The 22,103-nt window shown below is 43.2% G+C and overlaps 1 protein-coding gene across 1 annotated transcript; it reads right to left on the reverse strand.

Annotated features, from left to right (window-relative positions):
• Positions 1–9,945: 9,945 nt before the first annotated feature.
• Positions 9,946–21,654, reverse strand: LOC124711879. The gene is made up of 4 exons (XM_047242123.1): positions 21,577–21,654; positions 16,300–16,401; positions 14,384–14,558; positions 9,946–10,025 (listed from the first exon to the last, which is right to left on the reverse strand). The coding sequence occupies exons 1-4, from the start codon at positions 21,638–21,640 to the stop codon at positions 10,010–10,012; spliced, it is 357 nt and encodes a 118-aa protein (XP_047098079.1). The 5' UTR covers positions 21,641–21,654; the 3' UTR covers positions 9,946–10,009.
• Positions 21,655–22,103: the final 449 nt, after the last annotated feature.

A 22,103-nucleotide genomic window follows, 5' to 3' on the forward strand; every position in this document is an offset into this window, starting at 1 on the left:
GGAGAAAGATTAATTGAGTTATGTAATAAATTTCAGCTATTAATAGCGAATACTCTGTTCAAGAATCACAAGAAGAGAAGGTATATGTGTAAAAGGTCGGGTGATACGGGAAGATTTCAGTTAGATCATATCATGCTCAGGTAGAGATTCCGAAATCAGATATTCGATTGTAATCCGTACCCAGGAGCAGACACCGACTCAGATCACATGTAGTAGTGATGAAGAGTAGGCTGAAGTTGAAGAGATTCGTCGGGAGGATCAATACGCAAAGAAGTGGGATACGGAAGTACTAAGGCCTGACGGGATAGCCTTGAAGTTCTATAAGGCTGTAGATACAGCAGTAAGGAATAGCTCAGTAGACAGCGCAGATGAAAAGGAATAGACATCTCTAAAAAGAGCAATCAGAGAAGTTGGAAAGAAAAACATTGGTACAAAGAAGATAACTGTGAAGAAACCGTGGGTAACAGAATAAATACTTCATTTGATCGATAAAAGAAGGAAGTACGAAATTTTTCAAGGAAATTCAGGAATATAGAGATACAAGCCGCTGAGGAATGAAATTCATAGGAAGTGCAGGGACGCTAAGACGAAATGGCTGCGCGAAAAATGTGAAGAAATCGAAAAAGAAATGATGGTCCACAAGACTGACTCAGCATATAGGAAAGTCAAAACAACCTTCAGTGAAACTCGGCTGTAACATTAAGAGTGCAACAGGAGCTCCACTGTTAAAAGCAGATGAGAGCGTATAGGTGGAAAGATCACATTAATGGTCTCTATGAGGGGGAATATATGTCTCATGTGATAGAAAAAGAAACAGCAGTCGATTTAGAAGAGACAGGGGATCCAGTAGTAGAATCAGAATTTAAGAGATCTTTGGAGGACTTACGATCAAATACGGTGGAAGGGATGGATAACATACCATCAGAATTTCTAAAAACATTGGGTGAAGTGGCAACAAAAGATTATTCACGTTGGTGTGTAGGATGTATGCGTCTGGCGACATACCATCTGACTTTCGGAAAAATATCATCCACGCAATTCCGATGACTGCAAGAGCTGACAAGTGCGAGAATTATCGCACAATCAGCTTAACAGCTCATGCACCCACGTTACTTACAAGAATAATATACAGAAGGATAGAAAAGAAAATTGAGGATGTGTCAGATGCCGATCAGTTTGCATTTAGGAATGGTAAAGGCACCAGAGAGACAATTCTGAAGTTGCGGTTGATAGTGGAAGCAAGACAAAAAAAATCAAGACACGTTCATAAGATTTGTAGATATGGAAAAAGCATTCGACAATGTAAAATGGTGCAAGATGTTCGAAATTCTGAGAAAAATAGGGGTAAGCTACAGAGAGAGACGGGTAATATACAATGTGTACAAGAGGTAAGAGGGAGTAATAAAATAATAGAAAGGTTCAGAAGTAGTATTAAAACTCAAGGTGAAAGAATATCAATGATATGATTCGCTTATGACTTTCCTATCCTGAGTGAAAGTGAAGAAGAATTACATGATCTGTTGAATGGAATGAATTTCTAATGAGTACAGAATATGAATTAAGAGCAAATCGAAGAAAGACGAAAGTAATGAGATGTAGCAAATCAGAACAGCGAAAAACTTAACATCAGGATTTATGTTCACGAAGTAGATGAAGTTAAGGAATTCTGTACCTATGCAGAAAAATAACCAGTGACGAATGGAGCAAGGTGGACATCAAAAGCAGACAAGCACTGGGATAAATGGCATTTATGCCAAGAGAAGCCTGCTAGTATCAAACATAGGCCTTAATTTGAGGAAGAAATTTCTGAGAATGAACGTTTAGAGTACAGCATTGTATGTTAGTGAAAATGGACTGTGGGAAAACCGGAACAGAAGGTAATCGAAGCATTTGAGATATCGTGCTACAGCCGAATGTTAAAAATCAGGTGGACCGATAAGAAATGAGGAGGTTCTACACAAAATCGGAGAGGAAAGGGGTACGTGGAAACACTGAGAAGAAGGGACAGGATGATAAGAAATCTCTTAAGACATCAGGGAATGACTTCCATGGTACTAGAGGAAGCTGTAGAGGGCAAAAACTGTTGAGGAAGACGGAGATAGGAGTACATTCAACAAATAATTGAGGACGTAGTTTGCAAATGATGTCTGAGATGAAGAGGTTGGCACAGGAGACGAATTCGTGGCGGGCCGCATCAAATCACTCAGAAGACTGATGACTCAAAAAGAAAGTGACACTACTAGAGCCACATTTATCCAACGAGCGCGAAATCTGAATAGACATTATCTGTCTACCAACAAGGTTTTTTTTTTTTTTTTTTTTTTTTTTGGCGTGGGCATCCTCCGCAGCAAGCACAGAAATACTTGTTCCGTAAATAAAAGCTCCTTTTCTTGCTGCAGCTTAATTTATTTTTTCCAGACGCGATTCGTCTTTTTCTTACTCCAAGGTATCTTCAATGGGATCTAAAACGACCATTACAAGAGTGTACAGTGAATATCAGGACCTCAGTAAAACATCAAATCTTCGACAACGGTGCAACCAAAAAAAGGTTTTCACAAGAAGAAGACCAACGACGACTGAAGACAATCGTTCAGCGTTACGGAAGTGCAACCCTTCCGCAAATTGCTGCAGATTTGAATGCTGCGCCATCAACAAGTGTCAGCGTAGGCCCCATTCAACGAAACATCATTGACATGGGCTTTCGGAACCGAAGATCAACTCGTGTACCCTTGATGACTGCACGACACAAAGCTTTACGCCTCGTCTGGGCCCATCAACACCGACATTGGACTGTTGATGACTGGCAACATGTTGCCTGGTCTGACGAGTCTCGTTTCAAATTGTATCGAGCGGATGGACATGTAAGCGTATGGAGACAACCTCATGTACCCATGGACCCTGCATGTCAGCAGGGGATTGTTCAGGCTGGTGGCGGCTCTGTCATGGTGCGGGGAGTTTGCAGTTGGGGTGATATGAGACCCCTGATACGTCTAGATACGACTCTGATAGGTGACACGTACGTAAGCATCCTGTATGTTCACCTGCATCCATTCATGTCCATTGTGCTTTCCGACGGACTTCGGCAATTCCAACAGGACAATGCGAGACCCCATCCGTCCAGAATTGCTACAGTGTGGCTCCAAGAATACTCTACTGAGTTTAATAACTTTCGCTGGCTACCAAACTCCCAGACGTGAACATTATTAAGCATATTGCAGCGTGATGTTCAGAAGATATCTCCATCCCTCGTACTCTTACCGGTTTATGGACAGCACTGCAGGATTCATGGTGTCAGTTCCCTCCAGCACTGCTTCAGACATTATCGAGTCCATGCCACGTCGTGTTACGGCACTTCTGCGTGCTCGCGGTGGCCCTACACGATATTAGGCAGTTGTACCAGTTTCTTTGGCTCTACAGTGCACATTCATCTACATCTACATCCACATGGATACTCTGCAAATCACATTTAAGTGCCTGGCACAGGGTTCATCGAACCATCTTCGCAGTTATCTATTATTCCAATCGCCTATAGCGCGCGGAAAGAATGAACACCAATATCTTTCCGTACGAGCTCTGATTTCCCTTATTTTATCGTGCTGATCGTTCCGCCCTATGTAGGTCGGTGTCAACAAAATATTTTTCCATTCGGAGGAGAAAGCTGGTGATTGGAATTTCGCGAGAAGATTCCGTCGCAACGAAAAACGCCTTTTTTTTAATGATTTCCAGCCCAAATCCTGTGTCATTTCAGTGACACACTCTCCCATGTTTCGCAATAATACAACGTTCTGCCTTTCTTTGAACTTTTTCGATGTACTCCGTCAGTCCTACCTGGTAAAGATCCCACACCGTGCAGCAATATTCTAAAAGAGGACGGACAAGCGTAGTGTAGGCAGTCTCCTTACTAGGTATGTTACATTTTTTAATTGTCCTGCCAATAAAACACGTTCTTTGGTTAGCCTTCCCCACAACATTTTCTATGTGTTCTTCCCAGTTTAAGTTGTTCGTAATTGTAATATCTAAGTATTTAGTTGAATTTACGGCTTTTAGAGTAGACTGATTTATCGAGTAACCGAAGTTTAACGAGTTTCTTTTAGCACTCATGTGGATGACCTTACACATTTCGTTATTTAGGATCAACTCCCACTTTTCTCACCATTCAGATATTTTTTCTAAATCGTTTTGCAGTTTGTTTTGATCTTCTGATGACTTTATTAGTCGATAAACGACAGCGTCAACTGCAAACAACTGAAGACGGCTGCTCAGATTGTCTCCCAAACCGTTTATATTGAAAAGGAACAGCAAAGGGTCTATAACGTTACCTTGGGGAACGCCTGAAATCACTTCTGTTTTGCTCGATGACTTTTTCGTCAATTACTATGAACTGTGACCTCACTGACATGAAATCACAAATCCAGTCACATAACTGAGACGATATTCCATTAGCACGCAATTTCACTACGAGCCGCTTGTGTGGTACAGTGTCAAAAGCCTTCCGGAGATCCAGGAATACGGAATCGATCTTAAATCCCTTGTCAATAACACTCAGCACTTCATGTAAATAAGGAGCTAGTTGTGTTTCACAGGAACGATGTTTTCTAAACCCAAGTTGATTATGTGTCAATAGACCGTTTCCTTCGAGGTAATTCATAATGTTCGAACACAATATACACTCCTGGAAATTGAAATAAGAACACCGTGAATTCATTGTCCCAGGAAGGGGAAACTTTATTGACAAATTCCTGGGGTCAGATACATCACATGATCACACTGACAGAACCACAGGCACTTAGACACAGGCAACAGAGCATGCACAATGTCGGCACTAGTACAGTGTATATCCACCTTTCGCAGCAATGCAGGCTGCTATTCTCCCATGGAGACGATCGTAGAGATGCTGGATGTAGTCCTGTGGAACGGCTTGCCATGCCATTTCCACCTGGCGCCTCAGTTGGACCAGCGTTCGTGCTGGACGTGCAGACCGCGTGAGACGACGCTTCATCCAGTCCCAAACATGCTCAATGGGGGACAGATCCGGAGATCTTGCTGGCCAGGGTAGTTGACTTACACCTTCTAGAGCACGTTGGGTGGCACGGGATACATGCGGACGTGCATTGTCCTGTTGGAACAGCAAGTTCCCTTGCCGGTCTAGGAATGGTAGAACGATGGGTTCGATGACGGTTTGGATGTACCGTGCACTATTCAGTGTCCCCTCGATGATCACCAGTGGTGTACGGCCAGTTTAGGAGATCGCTCCCCACACCATGATGCCGGGTGTTGGCCCTGTGTGCCTCGGTCGTATGCAGTCCTGATTGTGGCGCTCACTTGCACGGCGCCAAACACGCATACGACCATCATTGGCACCAAGGCAGAAGCGACTCTCATCGCTGAAGACGACACGTCTCCATTCGTCCCTCCATTCACGCCTGTCGCGACACCACTGGAGGCGGGCTGCACGATGTTGGGGCGTGAGCGGAAGACGGCCTAACGGTGTGCGGGACCGTAGCCCAGCTTCATGGAGACGGTTGCGAATGGTCCTCGCCGATACCCCAGGAGCAACAGTGTCCCTAATTTGCTGGGAAGTGGCGGTGCGGTCCCCTACGGCACTGCGTAGGATCCTACGGTCTTGGCGTGCATCCGTGCGTCGCTGCGGTCCGCTCCCAGGTCGACGGGCACGTGCACCTTCCGCCGACCACTGGCGACAACATCGATGTACTGCGGAGACCTCACGCCCCACGTGTTGAGCAATTCGGCGGTACGTCCACCTGGCCTCCCGCATGCCCACTATACGCCCTCGCTCAAAGTCCGTCAACTGCACATACGGTTCACGTCCACGCTGTCGCGGCATGCTACCAGTGTTAAAGACTGCGATGGAGCTCCGTATGCCACGACAAACTGGCTGACACTGACGGCGGCGGTGCACAAATGCTGCGCAGCTAGCGCCATTCGACGGCCAACACCGCGGTTCCTGGTGTGTCCGCTGTGCCGTGCGTGTGATCATTGCTTGTACAGCCCTCTCGCAGTGTCCGGAGGAAGTATGGTGGGTCTGACACACCGGTGTCAATGTGTTCTTTTTTCCATTTCCAGGAGTGTATGTTCTAAAATCGACGTTAACGATATGGGTACGTAATTTAGTGGATTGATCCTATTACCTTTCTTGAATACTGGTGTGACCTGTGTAGCTTTCCAGTCTTTGGGTACGGATCTTTCCTCGAGCGAACGGTTGTATAAGTACTTATATTAGAAATATGTGCTTTCTATTGTCTGTGCTTTCCATCTAAGGAGACCGAGCCGGAGCAAAGCGTGTCTGGGTACAGGTAATTGTTTGAATAAAGTATTTGGCACATGGTTTTTCGCGCCTGCAGTCAGACTAACTCAGTTATCGATCAACCAAACTGTCCGACGCTTTACAATACAGATAGTGCACAATATTGTGTGTTTATTTTAGTTTACTATGTGTAAATTGAAGGAGGATCACTGCTGTCAGCTGCAGTCGGACATTAACCGGAATCAGTGTCGACGAGCGGTATTGTATAATGGACTGGAATTCTAACCCGGAGTTTCTCGCTTACGATGCAAATGTGGTAACCACTACATCATCTGCGATACAGCCTTACAACTGCACAGACTATCTTGGTACGCCTCACAACCGATCCATACTTCCCACCGAGCGCCACCTATCCCCAGTGTCTGTCCATTATACTCCCGTTCGCTATTTCTGCTTTTGATGGAAATGACACCACGCATTCAAATATACTGCACATTTGTGGTCTACGGCTTGCAGCGTCTCCCGGCCAAGCGTCATAAAAAGCGTGTGACAGAATGTTTTCCGTGTGTGTAAGACCAGTTAACGTGTATCGATATAGTGCCACGCACACGGCGAAGGAGAAATAATTTAAACACGAATAAACATGACCAAGTGAAGCAATAAAGCAAGACTGTGTAAACATTTCACGAATGTATTATGTGTGTGTGTAGAACATTCATAATTATTTGACGTTTTATGCAGTTTTTAACTTTGAATCCATGACATATTATTATCTTTGACAATCGTATTCTTGTTAAATGAATTAGTGCTTATGATATGTGCCTCAGATAAAAAGGACAATTCAGTACATGTATAAATAGTAAAAAGCATTGTAATAATTTCTCCGTTCTCTTTGGGTTTCGTTACGAGTGACACTTGCGCGTTTAGCAAATGTATATGCTGGTCGTGAGTCTTTTGTTCATGAAGCTTGAGATCCGCCATTAGGCGAGTTGTTGTAAAAAGGTGTGTAAAATTAATGCATTTTTGTTTGAATATACAGAGTTCGAGCAAATACGTTTTTAAAATAATTTGTAAAGTTGCCAGCCATTCGTCCCGCATATAATTTAACAATTTTCAACATTTGATTTAGCGGAAGCCGCTATACCAATCTGCGAGGGCAACGGCCGCAGACGCGGCACATTCAAAAAAATATTTATTTCAGGCTTCGCAGTCGTCTCACCTGTAAAGCGAGGTAACATAATAATATTTAACACATTCTTACAGCTTCCAGCAGTGCCGTCAGACTATATTATATTATTCAGTGCATTTCTCAGTTTGATTTGAAAGGTACTTTGCGACATGTTCTATACAATCACAAAAATATAACGAAAACTGTGTTATGACTTTATCATTTTCACATTTTGTGGAAAGGTCTGCTCTGTGAAACTAAAGCAATATTTTACATTTTTTTCCTGTGATTAAGAGAACGCGGGCTAGCCGCGCGCCTGTTCTAATTAACAGTATTCAAAAATTCACTGCATAACGTAACCAACATTCAGTGCTGTGACGATCATTTGAATTTCATTACTGACTTTTCTGAATACGATGCAAGGTAGTGAGTTCAGATACAGTTTTCTTTCTTTCTTGATTACGTTACAGTAGCAAGTGAATGTTTCCTACATGATTATCCGGAGCAGATGTGTAAAAGCAATAATTTGATCCACGGTGTTCCACATTTATGATAAAGGTGTTTATTCCCTCTCCCACTCCATGTCGGAACTTAACATATGTGTGCTAGTGTGACTCATACAGCCAAAGTGAACTATTTACTCAACATTACTCAAAGTTACTTGCTTTTATGAAGAAATAATTGCCAAGTAAAGACAGTGTAATAACATTGAATCAAAACCATAGCAACTTGTTACAAATAATTTTGTGTACTGCCATCAGCTCTCAGTTTCAGTTTCATATCAGTCTGAACATCGACAATCCAAACTTTAATATCGTAAAGCAAGGTTACTAGTTACCATGTACCAACTTACTTGTTACTACACATATATAATCATATCTAAATAAATAAAACCACAAGCCGAATAAAATTAACTCCAGTAGCAAAAGAGTGAAAGGAGGAGTAAGGGAGACGGAATAGACTGCTCACTGCGGTGCTTTGTGTTACAGATTAGGTGTTTCTCCGTGGAAATGATCCACCATAGCTGAAGTCAAGAGGGAAATACATTTGGCATACAAAAAGAGCGGAGTTTTGGGATAGGTAAAGTATTGTAAATGATACAGATTGCGCCTCTGTTGGGTGTGTCAGTGAAATTAAAACAATGAGATGCCCTTGACATTGCTCCAAGAATGGGAACAGTTTTTAATTGGAAGATGTTCAACGAAATCTATATCTCCAACTTTATATTTATGGTAAACATTGTAGTTTCGGGAGGTTTCGTTGGTATTGGTACTACTCGTCCAGCAGGGACCACATCTACATTTTAGTTAATCAGTGAATCATCTAACACAGAAACCGTTTGATAATAAAGAAATCGTGATTAAAAATTCAGTATCGCAACTGACAGTGCCTGCTCTAGGCTCAACGATAATTGGAACTAAGTCAACCAGCTTCACTGACATTGCTAATCATCCAGGTCCCTATGCTTGATTTCAGTAAGTAAAATAAAATTTCTTACTTGTCCACCAAAGGCTTATTGCGGTCAAAGTGGTAAACTTAAAACATTGTAAGTATCACTGCTTTATTGGATTCCCAGGATTAATGCTCCTCAACTAAACACCGTAACTGCCACCTTTTTATGAAACAAAACCTCCAAATGTATTTTACGTTCATTACTGTCCCAGCAACAGGTCCGCTGAGAATTCAAGTTTGATACAGAAATCTAGAGAAATAACATTATTGGTCGTCAAGCAATTTTTGGACTGGGCACACTCACATTGTTTTTAAATTGTTATTCAACACTCAATTAATGCAATCTCTTCTGAGAGACTTTGTGAAGCTATAGAAAATCCGTGTGGCTTACTCGCAGATTGCTGCTCACCTCGGATAGGTTGCGCGACAGACGATATCGTGCATATAAACATTTATCCATTGTACTGTGACGACTCATTAGGTCTTCACTGAATATTTTTTTTAAAAAAGTGCATATCTTGTTGGTAATAAATACTGTTAGTCTTACGCAAAATCATTTCTTCCGAGGAGGAGCAGTTCATAGCAGTATCGTTTAATAAATTCATCGTGGCTCAGAACTCACACGTGAAGAAACATGTGAATGTAAGGTTAAAATTCCGTCAGACAGGATTGAAATTCGAATTTTTCGACTTTAAAAGAGAAAGCTATCCAGTCGCCTCATCCAGGTAAGTTTCAAGTCTTAGTTTATCCCTCTAGAAGCAAGCCGCGCGGGATAGCCGTGCGGTCTGAGGCGCCTTACCACGGTCCCCGCGGCTGCCCCCGTCGGAGATTCGAGACCTCCTTCGGGCGTGTGTGTGTGTGTGTGTGTGTTGTCCTTAGCGTAAGTTAGTTTAAGTTAGATTAAGTAATGTGTAGGCTTTGGGACTGATGACCTCAGCAGTTTGATCCCATAGGACCTTACCACAAATTCTCAAATTCTGGAAGTAAATCTACCCTTATTTATTCCTGTAAAACGACGAATATATCTATTTCACAAGGAAAATATGAGTATAACACGATGTACTTTTCCATCATTTTATTTAGCTCTTGTAATACAATGTATAAAAATGGTAGAACGGTTGCATTCACTTCTTGCGGCCACTGAAACAAACGAAGTAAGACATTAGTCACTAGTAGAAATTTTAAGAATCGTTCAAAAGTGTAAATTCTTGAAAAATTATGTAGTTTCCTTAGTTGTTTCCAAATCTGTGAATTGACACATCTTATACGTTTTATGACAGTGTACAGTCTAATTATAGCTAGCTCCAGTTTCAAAATGCTGTAAAAAAAACTGATGTCTGGGATGACGTCAAAATTGAACGGATTATTATCGAAGAATAGGGAAATGCTTTGGCAACAAAACAACGATTAACGAAAATTTTCTCATCAGATGACGCTGTAAGCGTCATGAAATAATTTTGCTCGCCGACAAATGACAACTAAATCGCAATACGACGACTATGATATGGAGTGCACATTTGTTAATCCCATAGTGCTGTGCAATGTGCATGAGCGCACAAGTTTGGCATTGAACTCTTGCGGCACTGTTAGTTTGGTAAGCACATCCACCACGGCAAGGTGATACCACATTCGATCGGTTTTTAGGCGTTCACAGGCCAAGAACCGCAGAAAGCGCAGGAATGAAATCGGTTTTAATTGTGTTGAGACTGGGGCAAGACATGTTCAAAATGCTGTCCACCGTTTTCTGCTGTAAGCCGAAATCGCGAAACAGCGTGTTCCACAACAGATCGGAGTGTCTCAGGGATCACGTTCAGAATGCGTAGGGCAGTGCGTTGCCTGCAGTTCAGCTTCGTTTGTAGTCGGAGTTCTGAACACAGTATTTTTCGGATAACCACACAGCCAAAAGTCACACTGGTTAAGATCAGGTGATTCGGACGGCCATGCTGCAGGGAAATGACATTTCCAGATTGTCCCTTAAGCAACTGCTTCACTGGCTGTGCAATGGGCGAACGAGCGCATCTTGCTTAAAAATGATCCTACCCATACATCCGCGCTGTTGAGGGCTTGGAATAACGTTTGTACGCTGTAGCGTTTATCAGTTGCCGTATGGGTAACAGGACACACAGATCTGTCTCATCGAAAACATACGACCTTTCGATAAACAATGGCGTCAGCCCGCAGCACAGTTACTTTTTCAGAATGAACGGGTGCCGGATGATGTGGGAGCGGATTTTTCATTGCCCATATTCTACATTTCTATAGAGGTACTGGCATGTCCTTGAAGATGGAAATAGGCTCCTTCTGTTTATAAGAAGTTCAATGGCTATTCGTTTTTCACTTCCAAGCGAGCGAGAAATTCTAGAGCAAAGGTTTGTCTCTCTGTTGGATCGGCATGAAGCAGTTCCTAAACGTAGTTAATTTTGTGTGGATAGCAACCCAAGATGTTTCGTAGAATTTTGAGCACCGTGCTCACAGTCTTGTTCAAAATTCTGCCAGTCCCCTGTGCACTGAAGTTCTGCATATAACTGTTCGAACCCTTCTGCATTCCTGTGGTCATATCGTCTACTGATATCTAATCTATTGTTTCTTTCCCTCTGTCACGGTTCGCTTCCAAAGGAACCGTCTTTTCGAATTTTGCAATCAACTTCTCCAGACCCTTGGTAGACATCGGAGTAACGTTTTTTTTTTTTTTTTTTTTTTTTTTTTTTTTTTTTTTTTTTTTTTTTTTTTTTTCATACCGCTCAGTGTCCGAAACTTCTGCAGAGCTGCCGGCATACAGTCACCGTTCTTGCAAAAGATTGTGACCAGCAGTGTGGGATCCTGCATTGAAACAGAAATGACGAGCGTCTCAGGCGCAAATCTCAGACGCAAATTGAGGAACAACGGTGTACCCTGCATCTTTTATTTTACATATTCTTCCGCTTAGAGTGCCACTTAGTGGAAAAATATCCATTATTTTTTTGCGTAATCTTTCCCCCTTCTCTTATGATATTCCGTTCAAAAAAAATTGCTCTGAGCACTATGGGACTCAACTGCTGATCTCATAAGTCCACTAGAACTTAGAACTACTTAAACCTAATTAACCTAAGGACATCACACACATCCATGCCCGAAGCAGGATTCGATCCTGCGACCGTAGTGGTCGCGTGGTTTCGGACAGTAGTGCCTAGAACCGCTCGGCCACTTCGGTCGGCTATTCCGTTCAAAGTTTGGCGTCATTCTGAGCAGTGATTCGTTTTTTACAGTCTTCTGAAACTGGACCTTTAATTATAATTGCACTGTATATCATATTAAAAAACTTTTGTTTTGAAAGGCATAAGAAAAATGCCGTTAGATATGTGCGTCCGGAAAGAGCATAACCGAAAAGGATTGCCTTCAAGAGAGTATCCAACTAAACCAGCAAGAAAGAGTATGAAATGGACATACACAGTTTATGGCATGCATACAGTAAATTTTATTACAAATGTGTGAAAATTATCCTACTTTGTAAATGAGGCTGAAGTTTTCTTCTGTAACTGCAGTAATATTTGTCGTTAGTGTGTACATCATTCTACACAAATAACAGTGAAACCGGATACTGGTTAATGTGTATCTATTATGGATGGCTACATGGTCTTGCAACCTAACTAACGAACGAGTAAGCTTAGAATGTATATCTTACAGGACATTCAGTCCATGTTAGTCATCGTAAACGGAGACAGGCATCCGCTTCATGATTTGATAGTTAGTGGTAGAATATCCTTGCTATCGCCGGAGAAGCCAATTAACCATACGAGAAGAAGTCAAGGTAGATAGAAAAATAAGTCACGTGTTGAGACGTCTGCAATAACTTCAGCGGTACAAGAGGGAGCCGTGGAGGGCAAAAATTTCTGGTTAAGGCAGAGATTTGTATTTATACAACAAAAAATTGAGAACGCTGGGTGTAACTTCTAGTCTGTGATAAAGGGACTGGCAGTGCAGAGGAAATCGTGGCTGGTTGGGAAAAAAATCTTTTTTGCTGTACTCTACAGTTTTTGTAGCACTGCAGCTTATGTCGACTGAATTTAATTCGAATCTAGTGGTTGCTTCATGGCGTCCAATTTTTACACATAGAGAAGTGAATCACATTCAAACAAGACAGCTCTACAATCAGGTGACAAAAGTCATGGGATACCTGTTAATAACGCGTCTGACCTCCTTTTGGCCGTCGTAGTACAACTAAAAGTGGTATGGACTCAACAAACAGCTCTAACTCCCCTGCAGAAATATTGTCAAATTGTTGCCGGTGCAGCACAGTGTGGACGAACTGACCTCCCGATTATGCCTCATAAATGTTCGACGGTATTCATGTCGGGCGATTTTGGGTGAACATATCATTCGTTCTAATTGTCCAGAATGTTCTGACATGGCGCTTTGTTATTCACAAAAATTCCATCGTTGTTCGGGAATATGAATACCATGAAGGGCTAAAAATGGTCTCCAAGTAGTCGAACATAACAATTCCCAATCGACGATCGGTTCAATTGGACGATAGGACCCAGATCATTCCATGTAAACATATACCACACCAATGTGGCGCCACCAACAGCTTGAACAAAAGTGGCTTGTTGGCAGCTTGAGTCCACGTCTTCCAATCAGAAGCGATGCCGGCGATGTCGTGCTGTTAGCAAAGACACTCGCGTCGGTCGTCCGCTGCCGTAACTCACTGACGCCAAATTTCGCCACCACTGTCTTAAAGGATACACCGTCCAACATTGATTTCACGCAGCGCTGCTTGTCTGTTAGCACTGACTGATCTACTGAAACGTCGCTGCTCTCGGTCGTTAAATGAAGGCCGTCGACCATTGTGTTGTCAGTAGTGATAGGTAATGCCTGAAATGTGGTATTCTCGGAATACTCTTGACACCGTCCATCTCGGAATGTTGAATTCCCTAATTATTTCCGAAATGAAATGTCCGATGTGTCTAGTTCCAACTACTGTTCACCGAGCGAGGTGGCGCGGAGTCGCATTCCGGAGGACGACGGTTCAATCCTACGTCCGGCCATCCTGAATAGGTTTTCCGTGATTTCCCTAAATTTCTCCAGGCAAATGCCGGGGTGGTTCCTTTGAAAGTACATGACCGACTTCCTTCCCCATCCTTCCCTAATCCGATGAGATCGATGACCTCGCTGTTTGGTCTCTTCCCCCCCCCCCCCCGCCCCCCCAAACAACCCAACCCAACCCGTTCAAACTCTGTTAAACCCCGTCGTGCGGCCATAATCACGCCGGAAACTTTTTCACGGAAATCACCTAAGTACAAATGAGAGCTCCACCAGTGCACCGCCTTAGATACCTCATGTACGTGTTTCTACAGGCATTACGTGCATATCTCAATTGTCACCTCAGTGTATTTTTCCTAAATTGCATTGCCTAGAATTAATTCCAACGCTCGTCAGCATAGCTGTAGATGCAAACAATATACTGTTGACACAGGGTTAGCACGCATAACACTAGTAGACTGTGTGCCATTGATACTTACTATGTTCCGGAAGACGCAGAGCCGGTGGAGCTTGACTGGGCGTTGCTGTAGCCTCCGCCCCCGCCCCCGCATCTGCCGGTTCCACAGCCACCAGTCCGGATCGGTACATAGCCGCAGCTGCTACAGCCGTAGCCACCACCCTTTTTGCTGCGTCTCACGCGAAGCGCGGTTATGTCTGTAGAAGCACGAAGCGTGGCTGCTATCAGCTTTGACATAGAATTAGTCAAAAAGATACTGACATTGTTATACAACACAGCAAATCACATTAATGAGACGACCGCCTGTGTTCAACGGAAGGTGCTGTAACCACTCGCAGACGGCACGTGGCAGCACATGTAGTGTCGTTTGTGTATAGCGTGTCATGGGGACTCGGAAAACAGTGCAGTCGTTGTCGTAATGCGGAAACCGAGGGATTTCTCTTACGTCTAGAAGGATATGGTCATTAGCTTTAGGAGCAAGGGTCTAAACGTTTCTGGAACGGCTAATTTTGAGTCGCCATGGTTAAAGTACACAGCGCATGGCAAAATGGTGCTATCCAAAACCGGGGCCAAGACAGACGTGGTTCACCATGGACAGTAGGTGAGAGGAGGGACGACGGGTGCAGAGATCTACTCGGGCGAATAGGGTTGCAGATGTTGAACACGTGACCTACCAAATGGACCGATGGGCTGGCAACAGTGCCTACTCAACGACTGTTCAGCGGCCGCCACTGTGTATGGGCCTCCTCAACAGGCATCTAGTTCATTGACTGACGCTGACTGCTGTTCATCACCACGCCAGTACCACAACTGCACGTCCACTAAATGGCGAAGGTGGTCTTCTCTGATGAATCACGTTTTATGCTCCTTCGGATAGATGCCCGTTGGCGCGTACGGCGTAAAACGTCTGGGCCGAAGGAGGGAGCGTTATGGTCTGTGGAAAGTTTTCATCGCGTTCCTTGGGTGATCTCATCATTCTGGAAGGCACAATGGATCACCAACAACAGTGTGCAGCTATCCTTGTGGACCATGTCCACCGCTACCTGCAGTTTTTTCTTCCTCAGGACGATGGCATCTTCCAGCAGGACAATGCAATGTGTTGCACAGCTTACAGTGTATGTGCGTGGTTCGAAAAGCACCAGGAATAGTTTAACCTACTCCCTTGGTCACCAAACTCGCCGGAATTAAACCCAGTCAAGTATCCGTGGGACCACCTCGATCGGGCTCGTCGCTTCGTGGATCGTCAGCCGAGAAATTTAATTCATTTGGGCACAGCCATGGAGTCTACATGTCTCCACACGCCTGTTGGTACCTACCAGAACCTCACTGGGTCCTTTCCTACACGTCTCGCAGCGGCCCAGCGTTTATTCAGGCTTTGGGACAGATAGTCGCAGTAATGTGACCGTACAGTGTATACGGAAATGAAAGGCGAATACATCTATCAAAGTCTGGACAGATTAAATCACCTGAAATATTGCTAAACGGGATGATATAACACAACGATAGAACAAAAAGAAATGGGGTAAGAAAACATGCTGCACAAAACAGGTAAAAACCTGCATTAGTAAGTAAATAAACATTGATGTGAAAAATTCATGGACAGAATTAATTTGATACCGTGAGAAATACTAGAAGATAAGGTAAAGTCTGTTATGTATAAGGTTATTAACCAAGACAGGTGCAGGAAACTTGCAAAGGTTAATAGGACAAGGCTTGAGATAGATGGAACATTCTACAACAATTAATCCACTGAGAATGAGTAATTAATCTTCTTCGTCTTTTTTCGATGTCTATTTTACTCACTACAATAATATGTGAAATGACTGTGTGTTACTTCAGATAAATAGTTTTGTAATCTTTGACTGAGAGCTATACTGGATGCGTTTACAAGCAGCAGAAAAATCCAGCTGTGTGCCACGCAAACGTACACCAACTGACCTCCAACAGCTATAGAAGGTTTCCCAGTGGGTGACTCAATGTCCGCTGAAGTTTCATCCTGCGAAGCCACTGCGTCCTCATGGACTTCCGTCGGGGCAGCGCCTGGAAAAACAATCATCCACGGCCATTTCAATTTTTTAAAATAGTACCAGAATATTTTCTATTATCAGCGCCGCAAAGCATCGATGTATTTACAGAATGGCACCTTGGAAACCACAATAAGCTGGTGTATTGTGTATTTGTATATGGAAAACGAGTTTTGGTCAAGAAATTATCTTTAAGTCACAGATAAACATTAAATCAGGTTAAAACAAGGTTAGTTACTTTGCGTCAAAGACAGAGTGTTTCAAACTTCTAGGAGTGATATATCACATCATGAGGAACAATTTGTATTAGATACAAAATATTCACTGATGCTTTCTGGCGAAGCTAGGCGTTCTTTGTTACTGGTTACGCCCCTGACAAATGCGAGAGTTACCGCACAACCAGCTTAATAGCTCGTACATCTAAGAATATTTTCACAGAAGAATGAAAAAGAAAACTGTGAATGTGTTAGATGACGATCAATTTGGGATTTGGAAAGGTAAAGGCACCAGAGTGGCAATTTCGACGTAGCAGTTGATAATACAAGGGTCTCCCAGAAAGTAAGCACCGCATTTTTTCTTCAACAATTCCCTATCGAACATAATGAGAATTACACACACGAAAGAATGGTGTTTTATCTACACATCCTATTTTTCCACGTAATCTCCATCCTGTTCTATGGCCTTCCTCCAGCGCGAAACAAGGGTGTGTATGCCCTGCCTTCTCCTGATGGTGGAGCGAGTGTTTCTCTGTATGAATCACCTCCTCAACGTCCTCAAAACGTCTTCCACGAATGGCATCCTTCAATGGCCCAAACAAGTGGAAGCTTGCTGCAACATGTCAGGTGTGACAGCCGTGGATGGTCTCCCCGACCGCTGCAAATCGTGGGGCTCCGCCGAACCGCCTTCTGATGACCTCACCCTCCGTGCCCGGCGACTAACTGTACTTCTGTCGACAGCAGGTGCTCCATAGACTTTGCACAAGCGTTTGTGAGTATTCCTCACCGTTCCTTTCTCTGCAGTGAGAAATTCAATGACGGCACGTTGCTTGCAACGTACATCACCTACAGACTCCATTTTGAAACTGTACTGCAGCTACACTATCTGTCGGAAGTGACGGAAACGTGGCGCGCTCACCTAGAAGACTTCAAATAATACATACGTAACGTTTCGCATTCGTAGCACTGTTCGGCTGAGGCAAAAAATGTGGTGCATTACTTTCTGGGCAACCCTCGTGCAAATAAAACTAAAGTAAAACCTAGACACGTTCATAGGATTTGTCGACCTGCAAAAAGCCTTCGACTGTGTCAAAAGGTGCAAGATCGAACTCCTGAGAAAAATAGGGGTAAGCTATAGGGGAAGACGGGTAATGCACAGTATGCACAATAGCCAAGAGGGAACGAAGTACTCGGATTAAAAAGGCTTTAAGACAGGAACGTAGACTTTCTCCCCGGCTGTTCAATCTGTACATCGAAGAAGCAATCACCGAAACAAAAGAGACGTTCAAGAGTGGAATCAAAATTCAAGGTGAAAGGATATCAAAGACAAGATTCGTTGATGACTTTGCTTTCCTCAGTAGATGTTGACACAAGAGAGGAATTCGTGGCTGGCAGCATGGCCGCATTAAACCTGTCAGATGACAGACTCAAAAAATGCAGGGGAGAGAGACGACAAATCTCAGGCCCATTGTAACATATGTTCGCAATGTATGCTGTCTATAATCCAGTCACCTGCTTCGCGTGAAAGGTGGGTGCACGAGGAATATTGGAGTATCTGATTCGCTTCTAAAATATCTTCGTCAGATCAGAGCTACTCATTCTTAAGCCTTTATTCTTGAAAATCACTCTATCATTTTACTGGGATAGGCAGTATGTAGCACATCCAGTTATTAGAACTTGCCAGTCCGGTGAATCTCGTCGTCCTGCGGCCGGTGAATCATAAACAACGCATAGCGTCACTGGGAAAAATTTGGTTTCTAACGAAAGTTGTTGCCTGCGACATGATTTATCACCCCTTTGCGTTCTATGAAAAGACTTTGACACACCCTGCATATAATTATTATCAAAGGCAGCTGCAGCTGATAATAATTACGTATTAGACGCCAAAAAACCGTTCTTTACTCTGACGTAATGTTAACCCTTGTCTTGATGATAGCCGCTCGACCTTAACTGGTTGTCCGTGAAGGAATACGCATCATAACAGGTTTCCGTGATACTGTGTACTGTGTTTAAAAGTTCAGAATCACTGGAAATGAGGTGACCCCGTATCTGTGTTGATACACGGCTAAAAGTTTACGTTTTCATCACTAAAACACCAGTTCCCTTCTCTACTTGTTTTAAGCATCATATCGGAGAGATGGCTTTCATTCAGTGAGTGGATAAGATTTCAGTCTTATTCACTACGCCCGCATCTCGTGGTCGTGCGGAAGCGTTCTCGCTTCACATGCCTGGTTTCCTGGGTTCGATTCCCGGCGGGGTCAGGGATTTTCTCTGCCTCGTGATGGCTGGGTGTTGTGTGATCTCCTTAGGTTAGTTAGGTTTAAGTAGTTCTAGGGGACTGATGACCATATATGTTAAGTCCCATAGTGCTCAGAGCCATTTTTTTATTCACTACGTAACTGCAATAAGCTGTACTGAACTATTTGACTCACAGACGCCTTAGCTGCTGACGTCCTACCACAAGGACAACTTTACAGACAGCGTCACATTACGACATATGTATTGGTTTCTCATAACCTGAGCTGTCAGTAAACCATAAATGTTTCAATATAAATCCTCAAGAACTGTCATATGTTCAATAAAGTAAAATTTCTTATAGTAGCAAATCAAATTGTAAATCTCATTCCAAATAGTTCTTTTCGTTTGTTATGTCTATTTCAAAAACTTTTAAATTAAAAAGTAGTGGGGTATGGAGTATAGAACACAAAAATTTCACTGTACTCCTACATTTCAGTTTGTTTCATTTGTGGCATGAGTAGCGACACTGACTAACATGTTCATTTTCTTGAAATTTCATCCACTATGCTCATTAGTTATTTGTGAGAGTCTAGCATGTACCCATAAACAGAAACACATACTGCTAAGGCAGCCAGTAAACAGATCCCCATTGCCGCCCAAGGAAAAAATACGAGCGTGTGGAATACCAGACACTGTTTCTAGAAGAGTTGTAGAAAAGAGAAACGTTATGCTCTACTGTTATAGTACCGGTCCCGAAAACGTACATTTCTAGGAAACGCAACCAATATATTGCTTCCTCCTACATATATCTTTCCAGAGGACCACGAAGATAAAATTTGAGAAACACGAGCTCACACGGAGGCTTACAAGCTATCGTTCTTCTCGCGAATCGTACGCGACTAGAACAGGAAAAGGGGGAAACGACACTCATACCAAGCATCTTCCGCCACCGCCCCTAAGGTGGCTTGCAGAGTATAGATGCAGATGTAAACTTGATAGTTCTACAGAAGATCGACAGAATTAATGAAAGTCATATATGGAACACTAAATTAACTGACTAAAGGAAACAAGAAAAAACAAAACGCTGTTTTCGATTTTTGTACTCAGTGGATACTAAAGCTCCATCGCTGGGGCACCTATATATTCACCGGCATTTTATAGCATATTAAATGCACTCGGTGCTCTGTATATAAATTTTAGATCATTATTACAGTAAATTTGGTTCGTGGTAGTTCCATGTCTTCCTTCGATTAAAAAGTAATATAAACCTTTGGTGTATTGAGAAAGGAAGGAAAGAAGTTTAGTGTTAGCACGGTTAGGGAAGGAAGAGGACGAAAATTTGCTGTTTCCTTTCAAAGAAACCATCCTGATATTCGCCTTAAACGGTTTAGGGAAATCACTGAAACCCTAAATCTGATCTGACGGGAGTTTGAACCATCGCTCTCCAGAATGCGAAGACACTGTCAGATATTATGAATACCGACAATTTGCAGTATTTATGCTTGACCTGACAACGCTCGTAATCTATCTGTCTCCCTAGTCCACGCCACAGGTTTTCCGTCTTGGGGCAAAATCAATGTTATTCTCCTGGGTTCGATTACACTGTACTGCCGGCGAAAACAAGCACACCGCAAAGCCCCAATGACAACAAAGGTTTGTTATCCGATCCGTCTCGGCTCAGGATTCTTCTAAGCATACGGTTTGTTCAGCTGCATCTTTTTTCAAACTTTTAATCCTTATCAAAGGACCGAGCGAAGTAGCGCAGTGGTTAGCACACTGGACTCTCGTTCGGGAAGACGACACTTCAATCCCGGCTTCGGCCATATTGATTTAGGTTTTCCGTGATTTCCCTAAATCGCTCCAGGTAAATGCCGGGATGGTTCCTTTGAAAGGGTACGGCCGACCTCCTTCACCACATTTCCCTAATCCGATGAGTCGATGACCTCACTATCTCCTCCCCCAAATAATCCAATCCCAACCCTTATCAAAGGAATTAACATCACTTTTCCGAATACTGTTAGTGTCTTGTTCCGTTTTATTTCGAGAGCGGTAACTCTAACCTAGCGACATGAACGCATCCGACTCCAATAGCCTCAGGGACTCTCTCTCACGCCCCCACATCCTCCAAGAAGCTACGCTACTCTGACTTTCATCCTTCTATTCCAGCGCAGTCCATAGTAATCTCCATTTCCCAATCCCAGCAATGGATAAAGACCACTCAGCTGTTTGTTAGGTCACGCGACTGCTGCATTAACCTAGGTCTGATCAAGACGTTCTAGAGCCTTCACAAAACACACTTTTTGTGTGATGTTCTGCTTTTAAGGGAATTTACATTTTCACGTAGTAGCAAGATGAGTTTCGATCTATAAAATATTTTCATCAATAAAACTTTAAAAGTCACTGCTCCAATATACTTGAGGTGATATGTTAGATTGCTAATTCAACGAACCGATCAAAGTGGTGAAAAACACAACGGAATCGCGTTCTGGAGAAGTGGGACTGATACGCACGTTAACAGTCGAGAATTCCACGAAAGTCTCAAAGCGAAAGCTGAAATCGGTCCTTCAACAAATCTAATTCCATTTTCATTTCTCAACCTATATTATCTGAGTCGGTTTTTGCGTCTCTCATAGTACTCGTAAATGCGCTCAATGAAAACTCTTGGCAATACTCTCTCTAATCACGTTTGTTGTTAATTGATCTCACGGGGGACGCTGTGCGTGCCAGTAGGTACATACCTGTGTGGATAACCAACAGGACAAAAAGGGTTGCGGTGAGACCAATCCACAGGTACCTGTTCATCGCGCTGGTCACTGGACAACTGCGTTCTTCCGTGTCCCTGGACGGACTTTTTATACAGTGCAGCCTCTCCTGCAGGTTGTTGCCAAAGGCATTTTCCGGAGCAGCCTCTTGTTAACATCACGTGCTTCTATGATGATGGGTTGATGTCTGCAGTTCGTGGCCTTGACATGCCCTCTCTTGCATACGAGATGCAATTTACGTACAACGTAGTTGTTCTCCGTATCGTGACCTTGGTAAACTTAAGATCGCTTACTTCTTCTGATGATTTCACAAATAATTTTTGAACTGATCTATGCTGATAATCATGTGATATATACCGTGCAATTTCGATTTCGTTGTTTTTCCCATCTCTCTCTATATGGCTCTTGTGACGCACTCGCTGTTCTGTGGTAGGGAAGCGCATTACGCCTCAACTGCATCCGATGCCTCTATTTTGCGGAATAACAGTCATTAGCGTAGAAGC

This window comes from Schistocerca piceifrons, chromosome 1 (assembly GCF_021461385.2).
Source record: "Schistocerca piceifrons isolate TAMUIC-IGC-003096 chromosome 1, iqSchPice1.1, whole genome shotgun sequence".
Classification (NCBI taxonomy): domain Eukaryota; kingdom Metazoa; phylum Arthropoda; class Insecta; order Orthoptera; family Acrididae; genus Schistocerca; species Schistocerca piceifrons.